At 36.7% G+C, this 20,588-nt stretch overlaps 1 protein-coding gene and 1 long non-coding RNA gene across 2 annotated transcripts; one reads left to right on the top strand and one right to left on the bottom strand.

Annotated features, from left to right (window-relative positions):
• The first annotated feature begins 4,139 nt into the window (after positions 1-4,139).
• LOC125660708 (uncharacterized) lies at positions 4,140-5,822 on the top strand. Its single transcript, XR_007364441.2, has 3 exons — positions 4,140-4,267; positions 5,221-5,305; positions 5,442-5,822. It is a non-coding gene; the product is annotated as an uncharacterized LOC125660708 (long non-coding RNA).
• Positions 5,823-8,770: 2,948 nt separating this feature from the next.
• On the bottom strand, positions 8,771-19,781 carry LOC125647875 (amine sulfotransferase-like). The gene is made up of 6 exons (XM_048874701.2): positions 19,651-19,781; positions 12,516-12,698; positions 11,088-11,411; positions 10,892-10,995; positions 9,741-9,924; positions 8,771-9,448 (listed from the first exon to the last, which is right to left on the bottom strand). The coding sequence occupies exons 2-6, from the start codon at positions 12,694-12,696 to the stop codon at positions 9,336-9,338; spliced, it is 906 nt and encodes a 301-aa protein (XP_048730658.1). The 5' UTR covers positions 12,697-12,698; positions 19,651-19,781; the 3' UTR covers positions 8,771-9,335.
• Between the last annotated feature and the right edge of the window lie 807 nt (positions 19,782-20,588).

Raw genomic sequence — 20,588 nt, 5'->3', positions numbered from 1 at the left:
AATAAGGGACTCCTTTTTATTTAGGCACCTGATTCCCCTCTTGTGTTTCCAGGGGCTCATATTTGCCCTACTCTAAATTTCGTATTCTTTATAGGATTCAGGGGATGCTTACTCCTCCTAGGCACCTGATTCCACCTCTGGTGTGTCCAGGGCCGGGTCCGTGTTTGCCCAACTATCTATTTTGTATTGCTTATAGGAGTTATGAGATTGATCACTGTTCGTTATCTTCACCTTGCATAAGATTGGCCACGAATCATTATCGCCATCATAAATTTTCACTTGTGCATGAAGTTCAAGGTTGTAGCAGAGAGGGTTCTTCGTGCTTCCAACATCTTTCACGACACAGGACCTCTGTATTTATGGTCATATCCAAAGGACCCGTGACTATCGTTTTTCATACCCAAGACAAGTCGCTACCTCTGTTAAACGTCCAATTAGGTTTAACGTAGTCAGTGAGACCTGGCTTGAATTTCTCGAAAAAAATATCAAATTCGCCATAAATCAAAATATATCAAAAAGCAAATTAAAGATTCAGCTAATCATATAAATTCAAGTTGTTCCGTCACTGTTGTTTATATTGAAATAGTGTTTTAAACAAAACAAAACTAATTTGGGCATCATATAAGTATATATTCTCTCTCTCTCTCTCTCTCTCTCTCTCTCTCTCTCTCTCTCTCTCTCGTGATGAAAGATATTAACACACAAGATGCATATTGATATACACGTAATGTGATACTTGGTTCTCGGACATTGTGATACATGTAAGTTAGCATTCAGTAATACGGCTATACAAGGTGCGTGGTATGTATAAAACAACGATAATTCATGATCGTATACAAGTTGACCATCTTTTGTTTCATTTATCATTGTTTAGATAACAGTGACCGAGTGACCCTAGCACTCCAGTTCTAAACTACAACTATCCTTTCGTGACTAATTACACCCCCCCCCCCCCCCCCGAGGGACACACTATATAATGGATAAAAACAAACTTCCTCAGATCAAACCAGAAGTTGTCTAATCAAATGGTCATCTCGTATATTATCTTTTTTATTGAAAATGCTGCTATCAGTAAATAACTCAAATACTAAATATTTCCGATGATGCTTAATAAACACTATTATACCAATAAATAGGATTTTCAGAGAATTTAATTGTTTATTATCATTTCTCTTAATTTGGTACATAGTTTAAAAATTGTTAGAATATGAACACACACCCAACGCCAGCAGAAAATGGATATCTAGAAAATGAACATATCTATACATTCACTATAAATCAAAATGTAAGGTACATAAATGTTATTTTACTTTAATAAAAGAGTGTTTTTGAAATATTCTCTAGAAAAAGAGACACTTTTAGACAAATAGAAATTAGCATATCTTTCTAATACTTTAAATATTCTAATTTAAAGTAAGAAATGCATAACTTCAGTCTAAGAACAATGTATTTACAACGTTTAAATCAAATCTCTTAATGCATTTTTAAGATTCTTCTAAGTTTAAAAATATGGCCAAGTCCATAAGTAGAAAAAATCCTGTAAATGGAAGAAAAATTGTCCAATCCATATGAAAATACCAGGTGCACATCTTCATATGATGAGTAATGAGTGTACAAATTTTTAGAAAAATCCATGCTCTAGTTTCTAAAAATACATGTACCAAATCATGTCTACAGACAGACGGACATGCTGATTCCAATATACACCCTAAACATTGTTTGCGGAGTATAATAAGCGAGAATTTTAAGGAGTTTATTTCTAATATAAACAATGGTATCTCAATACTCAGATTAATAATGAGATGAAATTCTAACTATACCCCCCGAACGAAGTTCAGAAGGGGAGGGGTAAATAGGAATCACTCTGTCTGTCCGTCCGTCCGTCTGTCTGTCTGTGCAGATTCGTGTCCGGGCCATAACTTCTTTGACTTAGGCATACCATATTTGGCACACAGGTGGATCACCATGAGACAATGTGTCGAGTACCTTCATGACCTCTATATGACCTTGACCCTTAACCTCAAGGTCAAAATTAAAGGTTTTTTTTTTACAATGGATTCGTGACCTGGCCATAACTTCTTTGTTCTTTGACATAGGCATACCATATTTGATACATGAGTGTATCACCATGAGACGATGTGTCATGTACCTTCATGACATCCATATGACCTTGACCACAAGATCAAAATTAAAGGTTTTTACAATGGATTCGTGTCAGTGCCATGACTTCTTTGTTCTTTGACATAGGCATACCATATTTGACACAGGAGTGTATCACCATGGGACGATATGTCGGATACCTTCATGACCTCTATATGACCTTGAACTTTGACCTCAAGGTCAAAATTGATGATAGGGTTTTGACATAGCCATACCAGAAGACATGGGTGTATCACCATGAGACTATGTGTCATGTACATTCATGACCTCTTTATGACCTTGGATCTCAAGGTCAAAATTATATGTTTATGCCATGGATTTGTGTTTGGACTATACCTTCCATTTTCTTCTACAAAGGCATACCATATTTTTACACTCAGGAAAGAGGTAATTTATACCTATTAACAACACCCTTTGGGAGATTGGGGTAAGCGGGGGGTGGGGGTATTCTTGGTGAGCATTGCTCACAGTACCTCATGTTTCATTCAAACATCAGTTCTGTGTTATAGCTTTTTAGCTATTTTATATCTGTTAATGTCTTTTACTAGGGTCATAACTTTATAATTACCTTACTTTACAATGATTCTGTTCACTCTTTTTTCGTTAGGCTTAACATATTTCACATGATACCAGTACATGCAATAATTTTCACTTTACATACACCGATCATGAATGAGGCAAACCATTTACACAAAAAAAACCATTTATATATATATATAAGACTCCAAAGTGCGATGGTCACGCCAAACTCCGATGGTCTGCGCCAAACCCCGATGGTGTGACACGCCAAAGTGCGATGATCTGACACGCCAAAGTGCGATGGTGTGACACGCCGAAATCCATTGGTTTGTAAACGACACAGTGTTGTGTTAAAAACTGTACCAACCGTGTGTTGTTTCACTAAAATATCAGTGCAAAATCCATGCATAAAAAGTAAGAAGTTCAACTTATTGCATTACCATCTAGAGTTGTCGTGTTATTAAACACAAAATTTTCCAACGCGAAATCGTATAGAATGTTTTGCATTATAGCATATTCTCAGGGTTTTATTACGTGTACGTCACAAGTAATAAATGATCATGAATTAAAGAAGATAGTTCGACAACAAATGTACTTTGTCGTTCTCACTATCCTCAACCTTGTATACCTTGCGTGTTGCATTTCTTCGGTTTCATTTTGAACGACTTTAAGAATGACGTCACAGTGACGTAACGCCACAAACGTTACTGAACTCCGCACCATCGGACTTTGGCGTGACTATTGCACTTTGGAGCGACCATCGCACTTTAGAGTCTTACACACACACACACACACATTATATATATATATATATATATATATATAAAGCACAAACAAACAATTATAACACCCAACCTTACGTTTACCCCTAGGATCTAAACGATACATGTGAAAATCAATTAATATAAAGCACTAAATAATCACAACTAGGTACTGAAAATTTTCGCCCAAGCCCGGGGTCGAACCACCGACGTACGCTACCCACCGCCTAGCAAGATTGTCAAACCAGTGCGTAAGTCCACTCGGCCACAACGACTTCCCTAAAAATGAAGCTTTGTTATGCTCCTAAAGCGCTACTTATACACACTGATGCAATCTCACACAGTCGCTGTATCATTCAGTGTTTAAGGTAGAGACCGATAGCAACCACGTGATCAGTAAAAATCGTGTATTTTCACGTGAAATTATTTTTCGGAATTCCGTACATCGCCATAGAGTAGTTGAAAAACAAAAAGGGGTTCCGAAAGTACAAGTTGTTGCTGTGACTGAATCGATGATTGAGAGGGTCGTCTCGACGAAAGATACTATAGAAATTTGGCCATAGTTTAGATTAGGAATACGTCAATGTAATAAGAGTGGACTAAATGTTTCGTCCCTGCAGAATGGCACTTTTTACCTCACGAAATTCACCACCATGCATAGCTGCGCTACGTAAACAAAGTTGTTGATGTAGTGTGATCGTGATGTCCGAGTGCTGCGAGTTTCAATACTGTTTATGTAGTCATTGAGAGTTTAAACAAAGTTTCTTCTGAGAAGAGGAATTCGATGGATGCATTCAACGTGGACAACGAAATCATAATTTCGTTTGGTAAGTGAAAAAAATGGCAAATTGAATTTGTATTCAACCCACTTTTCCTCTGCTATTTCACAATGCGATTTTATAATAACATCTATAAACGTACAATTTGGAGCTGTTTCATTTTTTGTGCATTTATGTATTCCATATGTGCCCAAAATATAACTCCTACATGTGCATGTAATTGCAAATGGATGTCATGTATATGCCAGATTTGGAAAAAAATAGGGCTCTCACAAGTTTGAGAGGGGGGGGGGGGGTGTTGCACTAAAATTCTATTTGGTATAAATGATAGTACTTATAGTATCTTGAAATTTCATTGACCTAAGAGATATTTCAAATCTGGGGTTTCATGTTTCATGCAAGCATGTAGGTCTACAAAACTTTATTTAAAATATTTGTAAAATCACAAGCCCCCCTCATAGGCAAATAAATGTATTGTATGAAAATAAGATATGTATGTCCTTCTCTTGACCCACACTCCGTAAAGGAGACAGGTCTGATAAATCTAGAGTTGACTTGTTTTGATATTATTAGAATGAACTGGCAGTTTATGAAAACATATCTGTCATCTCATATTGTAATATGATAATTATGATGTTTATTCACCTCATCAAGGACCCGGGGGTGGGAGGGTATGCACAGTTTAAATAGAAGGTAACTATAACAATATGAAATAAATAACAATCATGCAGATGTACTACTACTGCAAGAGTTCACATTGCTGCACTGCACACATTTAACATACATGTAGTGTTACATATGTAATACTGATTTCAGACAAGATTTTAAAAATTAACATAATAAAATACATGTTATGTGTGTAATTTTCAATATATCAGCATTTTAAAGTTCACTAAACATGCATTGAGACACACAATTTTAAAATTGACATTGTCTAACACAGTATAATTAATGATTAATACTGACTGTGCAAATATTAATTATGATGATTTTTTTCTAAGCATCATCCTAAGGACCAGTGCAAGTTGAAATGGGCTTCCAGCCAACAACTTCAACAGCAATTTGCCATGAAAATCAGCAAGAAAGGTACAATATTTTCTATCTTAGTAAGATAGAATTTTTCATTTTAACACCAGACATTTATAAAGAAAACTCTTAGTATATTAGATATTAATCTTTTTTTTTCAATATTTGAATATACAGAATATATTTTTTATAACAGGTACTTCATTTACATTGATGATGTCATATCCCCTGGACCCCACAACTTTACAGGTTACAGAGAAAATTCAAGAACTTCTGCAAAATGTGGGACTTGGATAGAATCAATAATGTATTTGTGAACCCAGAGCAATGGATATATTGTGCAACATACTAAAGTGTGAATTTAATGGAAAACAAGTACATGTACTCATGTATTACATGCCCTTTTTAAAGACAATAATATTGTATAAATATAGAGGAGGTGTCATTGTTGATTATTCTAAGTTTTTGATATATCAAAATCAGTAAACATTTCTAAATGAAAATAAAATACCAATTTTATAACTTTAATCAATGTGTTTGAATTTCTCATTTTCTAACCCCCCCCCCCCCCCCCACCCCCACCCCCGTTACACACACTCAGTGCATATATACTGTGAATGCAATATGCATGCATTCTAAGTTATCCAAGCGAGTTTTTGTTTCAATGTGAGACTACAAGTAGGACTCATAAACTTATGAAGAGACATATATATTTGTGAGAGCAAGATAGCTGATATGAGCCTTGAGATCAATGGGTCGAGCCACGGTGGTGGTCTAGAGGTTAGAGCGTTCGCCCCGCATGCGGAAGGCCAGGGTTCGAATCCCGGCCGCGACAGACCTGAATTGTTGAAACAGGTAGTGACAGTTCCATTGCCAAACGCTCAGCATCAGGTGTGAATGTCACTGGTTCTCGGAGATGACCTTCAAAACGGATGCCCAGTGTCACAGTAGATGTGGCACGCTAAAGACCCCTCACTGCTCAATGGCCGTAAGCGCCGAGCAAAGGCCTAAATTTAAAGCCGTTCACCAGTCTTGGTAACATCTCCATATGAGTAAACACTTCTCGAGAGAGACGTTAAACAAGATACAATCAATCAATCCATGGGTCGATTGGGTGGAAATCTTTCCATTGATATTAAATATAAAGTTGTTATTTAAACATATTTGATGCACTATGCTGTATAATCATATCAATTTCTTATAATAGGTAATCGTGTCTGGTTATTATAAAAAAATGTATGAAAAATAACTAAATATTAATGCAATCATTGCGAGTGCAAAAAGGTCAATCGCAAGAGCACATACATAAATGCATTGGCGGATATAAGGGGTGGGGGGACGGGGACAACCGGCGCGAGTCCCCCTAAAATTTTCAAGTTTAAAGTAAATCGTGGTCTCTTGTTTAGAGAAATATATACGATAAAAGAAGCCATAATTTCCTCCACTCTCAGAGAAATAAATGTCTGACAAAATCTTTTGATTTATTGAATTACTTTCAGTGGGAGAACTGCTACTTTTTCCAAAAACCCTTAAAATTTGCGTTATTTTATTAATTTCACCTTATTAAAAATGACAGAAAATAATAAAAATGACTACATAGGAGACATATTTTAAGCCCTAAAAAATCTGTAAAATCCAGGAGTTTCTGGGGAATCGCCCCCCCCCCCTTCAAGGCGGCCCCCAGACCCCTGCCTCATACAGTTGCACCCCCCTCTCCCAACTTCAATTCCTGATCCGCCCCTGAAATAGCTTATAGAAACCTTCTTATTGTCATGTTGAATTTTCAAAGAGGTAATTTGGGAATGCTTAAACATTCTAAGTTATAAAAAGGTCAGTAGTTTATCTCTGCTGGCTGAATCTTTCTTCTCAATGCACCGAGTGCAATTCATGACGTCTATGTTCCTGCTCATTCTTGCTCCTCCATACCCTGCAGTATATTAAAGGGGTTGGGATGTAATGGAGACAGTTGTTTTAACAAATATAAATTGTATTTCAATTTTTTGTGGGGATTTTTATTTGGGAAAACTCTTGATATTAATCATCAAATATGATGACGTATGATAAATCTATATTCTGAGTGTAAGTGCACAAAGGTCAACAACGAGAACTACAACAAAATATAAGCTAAAATTTGAAATACATACTTTCTGTATTATATTTATTAATTTAAAAAAGGTATTACAAAGAATCTTCGAATTTCAGCAAGCTGTTTTTGATGGATTGTTTACAACATCTTTTAATAACCCTTTTTCTTACGAAAATGTGTAGTTTGTTAAAAGGGGGTGGGGTTAGGAATTTTTTGCTAGTTCCATATTGAACCCCATTATGGTGTATAATTTTTTTCATATATTTTACTTACTAATAGACTGACCACTTAATGAAATAAAATAAGAAATTTGATGGGTAATTTTTTTGCAGCTTAAGCAAAGGTATGACCCTGTGTACAAATATTGTGCACTGTTTTAAGGTAATTGGCCAATGTAGCTCTGTTGAAGTAATGTTGTTGCATGTTAATAATGATTGCTGAACTTGAAATTGATGTGTAATATACAATTATGTGAAAGGTTGTTTGGAACCATATATGACAAGTTATGATCCTTATGTTATAGCTCTATTTGTATATTGCTCTCTACTTATTTTTCTTCACTTTTTACGCTTTACAGGGACTAAAGAAGGTGTTGTTAAAATCGCCATATTTCTCAAAAACAAGGTCGATTACCTACATTGATTTTTTATTATGTTTTATATCGAAGCTTCATCATAAACATATATCAAAATAGAAAAAATTCAATGGTTAATTTTTTTAGCATCAACCTATCAATCTCTACCTTAAGATATTTTATAAGGAGAGTGGATCTCTCGATGCAATTGTATAGAATATTTAATATAAAACACAAACAAACAATTATAACACCCAACCTTACGTTTACCCCTAGGATCTAAACGATACATGTGAAAATCAATTAATTAATATAAAGCACTACATAATCACAACTAGGCAGCCCGGGGTCGAACCAGCGAAGTTGTGTGTGTGTGAACGGGGTTGTTTTCTCTATAAATTTTTGACATCTTTTTGTGAAACACATACTGTTACAAGCCGGTGGAGAGGTCAAAAATGACGAAACCAGGAAAAGGGGTGGTATCCACAAGCCAAGAAAAGGAGTGGTACCCACAAGCCGAAAAGGGGTGGTCTCCACAAGCCAAGAAAAGGAGTGGTACCCACAAGCCGAAAAGGGGTGGTATCAACAAGCGTTTGCTTAATATTCGTCGTAAGTTTTAATTATTTTAAAATAAATGTACGTTTAATGTAGTATAACTTATGAAGTATATGAAACGATGGAATCTGGGGATAACTTCTCACTCTTTGTAATTCACAAGAAATATCATTTCTGTATCCCTTTATCAACAAGAGAAGGACAAATTGAACTAAGATGGGGTTATGAAAAGTCTTCTTTTCTAGAGGTTCTTATTGTAGATCGATCGTTAACAAACCGTATCATTAAATGATCAGAAATTTTACTGCTCTCTGATTGGTCCAGATTATTTGTTTCTGATCTGTTCCTCAGAGTGAATTCACCTCCATATTAACTTTGGGAGTTTTACTCGGGATTTCCCTCCTGACCAACCATAGGTGTACCGACATAGTGAAACAACTTTTATTTTTGAGAATATGTTATATCTTGAAAATTCAGTCGAAAAGAATCAACAATTCATTGATTAAAACATCTCTGTGAAATCCACTTTCAATTCTTATGCATAAGAATGGTTCTATGAATGCAAGTACAGCATTTTTCGTGTAACATTGCCGCTATAATCTGTAGCGCTCTTTAATCTTAGATTCAGCTATAGTGTCAGAGTCTTTAATTTACCTATATCCCATTGTTTTTGTTTCGTATAATTTCGTGTTTCAGTCAGCACGTGTAGTACGATTCTCGCTTCTATTGTTGAATCATTGGTAGGGGATCAGTCACTATCCCTTACAGAGACGTGGACCTGCCGCATTTGTCTTCCAACACAGTCCATTCCCCGTGTTGTACCCAATTATTTCTCTACACTCAACTGTTTTAAACATTGTTATTGAATATCCATGTTAAAGCTCGTAAGTAATATTCAAACTAAGCTCTGGTAAAATGGTTTCCATGTCTTTGTCAAAAGCCTCGTTTTCGGCCACTGTGAAATGATTTTTCCATTCTCCCACTCCCCCTGCAATAGAAATAATAAATCGGTTTCAATTCTATGGCTGTACATGTATGCGTATTCCAAGATTAAATATTATAAGTTGAAGTTTAGATTATGAAATGAACAAGATCATGAACACTAATTTGATAGACATGAAATTAACAAGATCATGAACATTAATTTGATAGACATGAAATTAACAAGATCATGAACACTAATTTGATAGACATGAAATTAACAAGATCAAGAACGTAAATTCAAAAGATATGAAATTAAAGTTTGATGAAGAGGACATCTATTAGAGTAAATGTCAAACCTTTTCCGTAGAAAACGTGTGTATTTTTAATGTCTGTAATTAATTCCATATTTTGTGGAATATTTGAATTTTTATGAGCTGCCATAACATTGAATTCACATTTATCCGCTATGTCCTCTATCAACTGTGGTGTAGAATTCAAACAAAGGAAATCCGATATTCTTTGAACACTCTCCTTCAGATCCTGAAATTGATATATTTAGCATGTACATTTCATTCAGAGAATGACTAAAAAAATCAGGCATAATGTGAATGAATTGATTGATTGTATATTAATTAACGTCCCTTTCGAGAATCTTTCACTTATAAGGAGACGTCACCATTGTCGGTGAAGGGCTGCAAAATTTAGGCCTATGCTCAGCGCTTATGGCTATTGAGCAGGAAGGAAATCTTTATTGTGCCACACCTCCTGTGTCAAGGGGTCTCAGTTTTTGCGGTCTCATCCGAAGGACCGCCCCATTTAGGCGCCTCATATGACAAGCAAGGGGGTAGTGAGGACCTATTTTAACCCGGATCTCCACGGGCATCCATCATAGAGCATAAAAGAATAATAATCTTAGTGCTATGTAATAGTTCTTCTCTCTCTCCACCCATCTACCCACCCACACACAAATGCACGTTCAATAGTTCCCTGTAAACTTAATCATCGCTGACGTGCATCAGTATGAAATTAGAATCCTATATCGTATATATATATTTACAGCGGTTATCAAATGATGCAAGTTTTAGAACATGATAAAGTTGGGTCTCGTATATTCCAACACAACTTATGTTGGTTTAACGAAAGAAATATTAGAAAGATCAGATTTCAGTGGTTGTTGTATAATGAATATGAGATGACATTTATTAGTTTTAGTGTTTAGTATGACGAATGTGATTTGTCATTTCAGTAGTTTTGTATAATAATTGTGATTTCTCATTTCAGTAGCTGTCAACATGTGTTCCTAAGTTCCTCAATAATTGTAGGTAATGACCTATATGTATATTATGTTAAAGTAACACGGGATGCGCACCTGTCCTAGGTACCTGATCTCACCTTTGTGTTTCCATGGGTTTTACATGTACCTGCTGTAAATTTTTACATTCTTTGAAGGATGTTTAGATTTTATATGTGTTCGTTATCTTAACTTTTTTATCGGTGAAGGTAGCACCTTTTTCATGTCTTCGTACGCTATCTGTAACAGTGGATAATCAGGATTTTCTTTCTTGAATATATTCCATTCTTGAATCCACTGCGCCCAGCTCCGACAAAGTACTATAATGGATGATATAATGCGTATTGATAGAATCTCTTAACCAAACAGTTTCAAAAGTCAAAAACATCCAAAGAAAAATAAAATCATTTACCATTGCCACTGCGGTAATGTCTTAGGTATTCAGAAAAGCCCATATCTCCCGTACTATATTGGTGTGTAACTTTTTTGCTGAAGTTAAACAAGGAAACCGCGACGTCTTTTGGATTCCGATATACCTGAATAATCTTGCATCGTTTTGCCATAAACTGCTTTGGCATGTGTTTTGGATACATGTGAGAGCTGTAGATACGGTTTGTAGCTTGTGCAGTTTTCAAATGTTCCCTAGGGGAGTATTCGAGCATTGGCATCAACGTGTCTGTAAAGTCAGACCTTCCGGTCTTGATCATGTTACATATCTCGTATGTCCAATGTGTACCTGAAAAATACAAATTCGAGGATATTTCTATATACTGTGTAATACGCTTTTAACGAATCTAGGCTTAAGGTAAAGTGATAATTATTCTTCTGAGAGAGGGAAATTCTATTGAAACCTTTTTTCTGCCTGGTAGGTTCGCTATAACCGTGTGTTTCTGTATCCATACATGTACATGTAACATATATATTTGAAATGCACAATGAAAGGTGAAGATAACGAAAAGTGATTAATTTATAACTCCTATAAGCAATGCAAAATAGAGAGTTGGGCAAATATGGATCTCTGGATATACATGTACTAGAGGCGATGCTACACATACATTAGAATTGAAGGTATGTACATGAACCATCGGACGACCAGCACACTAAGTGCGATACTGGTGAGTTGGACAACAGTTTTATTTCTCAAGAAGATGAATCTGCAGACGAAGGGACATCAGAAGCAATCGACAATGATTCCAGTGAGCGTACACAAATGCCTCAACACAATCAGACTTGTAATTAAAAATAAAGTAAAACATGCTTATAACGAATTTATGCTCATTCCTAAGTGATATTTATTCCCTTGTGAGATGAAAATAATGACAGATTGAAGTTTCGTTATAGTGAACAAACACAACATCAGTGGGTTTCAAAACATTGTACTCCGTCAAACCTCAATGAGATCCAACTGTAAATAGCTGCAGAACTGTAGCTCTCTTAGAAAATATTGGGAAATATACTGAGGTACAAGTATAATAAACGATTTTGTTAAACAAACTGACAGTGTGTATTCCTATTTCAATATCCCATAGAAAGATAGTATCAACACAAATATCCATTGACAAACTGCTTTATGAACTTTGATTATTGTACGTTAGAATGTTTTCATTGATATATCTCACCTTGAATAATTGTAAATAAAATGTTAAATCCTTGAATTGAGTAATTGATTTTTGTTGGCAATTTGGATTATTCTGACTCATAACAAAACATACAATCTTGCATAAATATACATGTACTCTTAAATGCATTGTAATTCATAAATACTCCATTTTGCATATTTTTGCAATAAATTTAATTACCTTTTCAGTATACTTAAAAATGAATGTAGTTTTTGCCATACCTGACCTAGGGTACGAAACTATGCACATTTCGTCACCTTCGAAGCCAAGTTCATCGATGGAAGCTAAGTATTCGGCAACGTCTATATCCTGTTGGCATCCTAACATGTTTGGAAATAAGTAGCCGTCATATTCTAGCACTTCGGTGAATGGTTCCCCATTATCCTTCAAAAGTGGCTTCATTCCTAACAGGTAAATACAAAGAAATATTTTATTTCCCATCAAATGTTACAATCGTGTTCATCTCTAATTTGTAATTGACAGTTAAAGGTCAAGATGGTGTCACTATTAAAAAGCTTAATTTAAGTTTCCCTGAGAGCATACCTATTAGTGCAATTACAATGGGTAAACCTACACTTATGATCGCCTTCTATTACGGAAACCGCTAAGGATCACATACCAACAAAAGGACCAATAGAAGTTAGAATATCCCAGGAAATAACACGAAATCCTGATCTCACAGCAGCCATACGCGGAAGTCATAGAAATCGTACAAGCGTAATGGAATCGATGTCTTATACACAAATTCAATATTTAATCAGGGGAGCACACAGTTTGTATTTCCTAATTATCATAATCTGAGATGTACTTACTACTTCAATCTGAATCCAAAGAGTTGAGATTAATACGAGGTTGTTTTTCAACATATCACCCCCAATACGTACGGTATAATAGAAAGCTCGGGGCCTCCGTGGCCGAGTGGTTAGAGCATCGCGCTGAAAATCACACTGCCTCTCACCGCTGTTGGCGAGGGTTCGAATCCCGCTCGCGCCGGTAGGTGAAAAAGTTTCCCAGTTTACTTCTGGAAGGTCGGTGGTCTCTTCCCAGCTACATTGTATCTGGGTTCTCTCTTCCACCAATAAAAACTGGGCGTCATCAGCTAACAGAAAAATTGTTGAGTGTGGCGGAAAATATCAATCAATATAATGGAAAGCTTTGTGCTGATAGCGGTTTATAACTCTTTCTCTATCCATCTACTTCAATTTGTTTATTTCCATTTAAAACCCAAATGGGTTGTGGTATTCATTGGGTGTCTTTTTGAATTATGTTTTATCAAGAGGTCAAACAGTCAACGTAGCTTAGATGCAAATTGTTCGGAATATTCTAATCTCCCGTAAAATGTTATAACAATATAAAAAAAATCAAGAATTGTATTTCTCTATATTGATATAGTAACACATTTTCAAAATTTGATTTAAAAATATAAGTATATTGGCAATAATATAGTATTTCAGGGGTGTGAATACTCGATGATTGGTTTTTTTTTTTCAAAAAGAAGGTTAACGCTTGCACAATGTTGGTTAAGTCATATGATGTTAATCCGAGATTCCTCTGACTCTTACCCCCGCTTTTATATTTGACATGTGCGGGGGAGAGTCAGAGCGGACTCCATATTGAAAAGTGGGAATTCAGCGACACCAGCTGGTGTCGCTGCTTTACCTACCTCTTACAACTTTATTTCGCGGACCCATCTTCCAAGACGCGATTATTCATTTATCGGAAGATTATTCTACAAATACATCATGATTAATACGATGCTATCGCCGTTTAAACGGCCCTAACACCGACAAATGGAGCATCACTTGAATTAGGTCGCCGCCTCGCCATTTGATTTCTTTGCGCATGACGTCAGCACATATAAACACAAAATTCCATCGTTTAAACGGCGATAGCATCGTATTAATCATGATGTATTTGTAGAATAATCTTCCGATAAATGAATAATCGCGTCTTGGAAGATGGGTCCGCGAAATAAAGTTGTAAGAGGTAGGTAAAGCAGCGACACCAGCTGGTGTCGCTGAATTCCCACTTTTCAATATGGAGTCCGCTCTGACTCTCCCCCGCACATGTCAAATATAAAAGCGGGGGTAAGAGTCAGAGGAATCTCGGATTAATATGATGTATGCATTATTAGAGGATTAACATTATTAAAATTCGTCTTTAGTGATCAGGACTTAGTCTTATGGAAATCCAATGGGCACAAATTGTGTTACATTATTAGCTGACCTGTTTTTGTATTTGTATGAAAGGAATTTATTCAAAAGCTTTTACACTGTACATGAGAAGAAAACCTCTCTTGCTGTGGACTTCATATCCACATTCAGACAATGTCGTAAATCCTGTATAGAATATAAAATTAGGAGAAGGGTAAACACGAGCCCCTAGACATACCAGAGGTGGGATCAGATGCCTAGGAGGAGTAAACATCCCCTGTTGACCAGAAACACCTGCCGTGAACCCTATATCTTCATCAGATGAATTGAGTAATGAAACACCATAGGTTCAACTGACTAAATATTAACTAATGTCTCTAAATATAACAAAATATACGTCCAGGTCAGCTGTGCGTAATCCAAATTTATAACAGCGAAGTGAATTTCATTCCCTGTAGTATTAATACATATGATTGATTGATTGAATATCGTTTAACATCCCTCTCAAGAATCTTTCACTCATATGGAGACATCACCATTACTGATGAGGGCTGCAAAATTTAGGCCTATGCTCGGCGCTTACGGCCTTTGAGCAAGGAAGGGTCTTTAACGTGCCACACCTGCTGTGACACGTGCCCTCAATTTTTTTTTTGGGGGGGGGGGGTGTTGCTTGCGGTCTCATCCGAAGGACCGCCCCATTTTGTCGCCTCTTACGACAAGCAAAGGATACTAATGACCTATTCTAACTCGGATTCCCATGGGAAAGTTATTAACTATAATTAACTAATTGGATATAACGAATCACTTTCATGACAAATTAGAATTGTTCATCCTCTTGCTTTTCACAATAAGTGTGTTCTACTGTCACTGATATCTGTGTTCTACTGTATGATTGTGCTCTATAAGTGTGTTCTACTGTATGATTGTGCCCTTATCAACAGGATTTCACTGTCGGTGATATCTGTCAAATAAAGTCAAATGCGTATAAAAGATAACATTGTTTATTCAACGATTACAGATGACATAGATCAAGTACATCCGTTAGATGTACTCAAAATCGTAAAAATGCACGTGTAAAATTCACACATTCAGAAAAAATACACAAACATGAAAGTCTTCGTACAGTTAATGTTTCTGTTTTTGACAATATCATCATTAAAACAGTTCTCAATGTACTTGACCTTTTCAATATCTACGAGATTGCTGTCAATAAGAACCACAGCATCGATATATCTGAAATACAACATCTAGAAGTCGACGACTTGATTTTGAATGCCAAAAAATACAAGACTGACTGACGTGCAATTTGTCATTCAAACACCCAGTTTGTTAAAAATGAATGGAATGATTGTTATTGTAACAATTTTTAGCCAATTATCAAATAGAAAAACAGTAATACAACTAAATAGATGAACGAGTTCATGAGTTTGTTTAAATAAAATCATACGATTTCTTTACGCTTACTTTTTTACGACTTTGAATTTATTGGTTGATTTTGTTTTGTTTTAACTGTCTATTGAATTGAAAACGGGGTGTATTGTTGTTTATAATTGTTTTATTTGAAAGAGAAAACATTCGAGGCTAAATGCGACGTCACATTGCATGGTTAACGTCGGCTGGTGTTGTATTCCCCGCTTTAAATGAATAGGCGGATCCTGTAGAACTGTTATCCTCGTATATCCTCCTTTAATATCTAGATGTTACTGAGAGTTTAGTGCAAGGAAAATTTCATAAATAATATATATTTTGAAATGAATTGTTGTTTATAATTATTTAATTTGAAAGACGAAGAAAGAAAGTTGAGGCTGCACGTGACGTCACAATGCACCGTTTACATGTACATCGGCTGGTGCTATCTTCACCGCGTTGAAGGGATTTGCGGATCCTGTAATTATCCTCATATATCCCACGTTTGATACTTGGCTTTTAGCGCAAGGGGAATTTCATAAATGATATAGGGGCCGAGCTGTTAGAGCATCGCGCTCAAAATCACAAGGCTTCTCACCTCTGTCGGCGCGGGTTCGAATCCCGCTAGCGCCGGTAAGTGAGAAAGTTTCTCAGTTTACTTTCGGAAGATCGGTGGTCGTCTCTTCCCAGCTACATTGTATCTGGGTTCTCTCTTCCACCAATAAAAAATTGGGCGCCACCAGATAACTGAAAAATTGTTGAGTGTGGCGGAAAACATCAATCAATCATAAATAATACATATTTTAAATGAATTATAATTTACCGTACTTAACAGAATTATGACTATCACTTGGGACACGTCAATGACCATTTCATGTTTCGCTCGGTCCAACGGTCACACCGTATATATATATTATTTTAAAAAGATTTTAATAATGAAAATTTAACTAAATCCGATGGTACTGTTCAATACCTAGCTGACATTTAACACAATGATTTTGAATTTATTTCTAAGGAATTTTGTCCTGCAAAATGTTGAATGATTGTAGATGCGTATATCATACTCAGATAGGATACACTGCCTCAAATCATTTTGTTGGAGAGACGTTCATTCTCAGATAGGATATAATGTCTCAGATACATTCTACTTAGGCTATATACTATTATGTTGCTTGAAAATCTAATGCGGCATACAGCAATTTCATGTGGTTTCTTTGATGCAAATCATCATAATTATGAAATTAGCTAACACATCCGTGTGTTTACTTGTCTCCTAATCTGCGTTTGTTTGTCTGTCCTCTGATCTCCCTGTATTTACATGTACCTGTCCCCAAACCTCCGTGTGTTTACCTGTCCCCAATACTCCGTGTGTGTACCTGTCCCCAAACCTCCGTGTGTTTACCTGTCCCCAAACCTCCGTGTGTTTACCTGTCCCCTAGTCTCCGTGTGTTTACCTGTCCCCAAACCTCCGTGTGTTTACCTGTCCCCTGATATCCATGTGTGTACCTGTCCCCAAACCTCCGTGTGTTTACCTGTCCCCTAGTCTCCGTGTGTTTACCTATCCCCTTATCTCAGTATGACTGCGGATAACTCCGTTTACCTGATCAGGATATGGGGCTCACGGCGGGTGTGACCGGTCAACAGGGGATGCTTACTCCTCCTAGGCACCTGATCCCACCTCTGGTGTGTCCAGGGGTCCGTGTTTGCCCAACTATCTATTTTGTATTGATTTTAGGAGTTATGAGATTTACCACTGTTCGTTATCTTCACCTTGCATGATTAACCGTGTGTTTACCTGTCCCCTGATATCCGTGAGTTTACCTGTCCCCTGATATCCGTGTGTTTACCTGTCCCCTGATATCCGTGTGTTTACCTGTCCCCTGATATCCGTGAGTTTACCTGTCCCCTGATATCCATGTGTTTACCTGTCCCCTGATATCCATGAGTTTACCTGTCCCCTGATATCCATGTGTTTACCTGTTCCCTGATATCCGTGAGTTTACCTGTCCCCAAACATCAGTGTGTTTACCTGTCCCCAAACATCCGTGTGTTTACCTGTCCCCAAACATCCATGTGTTTACCTGTCCCCAAACCTCCGTGTATTTACCTGTCCCCAAACATCCATGTGTTTACCTGTCCCCAAACCTCCGTGTGTTTACCTGTCCCCAAACCTCCGTGTGTTTACCTGTCCCCAAACATCCATGTGTTTACCTGTCCCCTAGTCTCCGTGTGTTTACATATCCCCTTATCTCAGTGTGTTTACCTGTCCCCTGATATCCGTGAGTTTACCTGTCCCCTGATATCCGTGTGTTTACCTGTCCCCTGATATCCGTGTGTTTACATTTCCCCCGATATCCGTGTTTTTACATTTAACCCTGATGACCGTTTGTTTGCAATCACATGAAATTGTGCTTTGCCCTCATCAAGGGAAAAGAAGCATACTGCTTTAGGTGAAGTTGTTGAACTCAATAATATAGATATTACCAATTATAAATACCATTACCATTCATAAATACCATGAATTTCCCGTGAGGATCCGGGTAGAATAGACTCTCAGTTCCCCTTGTTTGTCGTAAGAGACGACTAAATGGGGCGGACCGTGTCACAGCAGGTGTGGCACGATAAAGATCCCTCCCTGCTCAAAGGCCGTAAGCGCTGAGCATAGGCCTAAATTTTGTAGCCGTTCACCGGCAATGGTGACGTCTTCATATGAGTGAAAGATTCTCAAGAGGGACATTAAAGCACAGTATAGAACCAAACCAAATACCATTATTAATTATCCAGAACAAGAAACAGGCATTGATTCTGTGTTATTTATCCTGCTTGATGTTTGCACGTGAATGCTACCAAGGGGTAGATATCTATTCCTGTTTGAAGTAACAACCTAAAATGCTGCTTTTTCGAAAGAACCAAATTGTCATATGATTTTTTTCTTCTTCTTGTCTCATTCTTGTTTTGTTTACCATAAGTTTCACCGAGGATTTTTTACATTAATTGAGACGCCATCACCAGCTCCACATGAATTTCCTGTCAAAAATATCTATGCATGGTGCTCAAGTTCTGTATCATACCAACACGGAATCTCGGTTTTCAAACCTGCGACTCCTTCGCATTTGACGTTTTGAAAAATGATTGGCATGTACATGTATCTGCAAAACTTGATAAATCAATCATACATTTCTTTTCACTTCCCATGACATAGTTGGGTGTCGTTAAAGATAAGGCGAGAACTAGCAATATGCGGGAATTGATATGTTGAATGTCTTTCAAAACATTCCAAATGTCTTTAAATACAGTTTGTATATTCAGTGTTGACCTCTATAAACGTGTACACAAACCCAATTCATAAAAGCCGCTGTATATGGAGGTGGTGACGTCTCAAAAGCAATGAAAAATCTTTAAAAAAGTAAACTGCCTTACCTATTTCTATCACACGAATATACAAATACCAGAGAGATACAAGTGTGTTTATACTTAAGTAATACTTCGCTGATGTTTAAAACATGTGTAATGACCTAATTCATAACAAACTATATACTGAGTATATATGGGCTCTGAGGTGGTGACCTCTCAGTAGGGGGTGAAATACGTATCAAGGGGCGATGTACTCGTGCACTAATCCAATTTATTATGAGGGCATAAATGACGAATAGCTGTAAAATAATGTCGTAAATAAATATTATTCGGTTATTCTTCTATATAAATAACAGCAGGGTATTATGATTATATTTTTGTCATATACATGTAGGTTTATGATATTTCACCCTTGCTCTTATTCTAGATAATATGAACTTACTTCGAGACGGTGATGGTAGTCCTTGCAGTATTTATAATCGTTTACTGCTAGAAAAATCGACACCAACAAAACCATTAAATGTTTTTAAAATAAGGTGCACACTGAGCGTGACAGGACGTCACCGTTTTCAGTTGACATACATTATTTTTAAGGTCACCGATAATATCCCCGCCTTAAGTATTTCGATAATATGTACAACCTGTACAGCCCACACCGACACCGAGACAGATTAATGTTTCGATAATGTTGCGGATAGGAGTATCCTTTGTTGCTTTAGTTACCTGTACACAACAAATATTTCTTACATCTCATTAGCTATGAGAATACCATCATTTACTGTCCTCCGTGAATATATTGAAAACCCAAGATTTACTAGCATGGTCTTTTATAATAAGGTCATGAATATGGGGTTTCGTATTTTCATTTAATGACAATGGTCGTCCACATCTTACATCGTCTCCGAAGTCTAACACACACGAATATCCATTTACCCCACTTCTAGTTCAACGGTCTCTGTATATTCTAAATTCTAATTAATCAGTTACTTCAGTTATTTTGTCGTCTCAGCGTTTTCTCCATGAACACAGAATTTTTATTATTGCGTTCTCATGGCTGACGTCTCTTTTTGAGAGTAGTCAGAAATATATTTCTTGTGTTGTTTTCTTTATACCTCCCTCTTTCATCAAATATCCGACATCAATGACATCAGAAAATGATATCAGCTCAAATTATCGATGTCAATCAACCAGACATTTCCAGTAACCGCTACGTGTACCCTGTGTAAAACTTAAACGGTACCAATTTTGATGCACCAGATGCGCATTTCGACAAATAATGTCTCTTCAGTGATGCTCAACCGAAATGTTTGAAATCCGAAATAACAATGAAGTTTTAGAGCTAATACAGGGGAAAACAGTGTGCCAACAAGCTGTGTTTGT

This window comes from Ostrea edulis, chromosome 6, assembly GCF_947568905.1.
Source record: "Ostrea edulis chromosome 6, xbOstEdul1.1, whole genome shotgun sequence".
Taxonomy (NCBI): domain Eukaryota; kingdom Metazoa; phylum Mollusca; class Bivalvia; order Ostreida; family Ostreidae; genus Ostrea; species Ostrea edulis.
Note: the sequence above shows the minus strand (reverse complement) of the source record. Positions and strands in the feature narration are given on the sequence as shown.

Coding starts and splice junctions, on each gene's coding strand:
- LOC125647875 (XM_048874701.2), bottom strand. CDS start 12,696: ATGAAGCCACTTTTGAAGGATAATGGGGAACCATTCACCGAAGTGCTA. Junction 9,925..10,891: donor CGTACGAAGACATGAAAAAG/GTGCTACCTTCA, acceptor TATCAATTTCAG/GATCTGAAGGAGAGTGTTCA. Junction 9,449..9,740: donor ACACGTTTTCTACGGAAAAG/GTTTGACATTTA, acceptor TTTCTATTGCAG/GGGGAGTGGGAGAATGGAAA.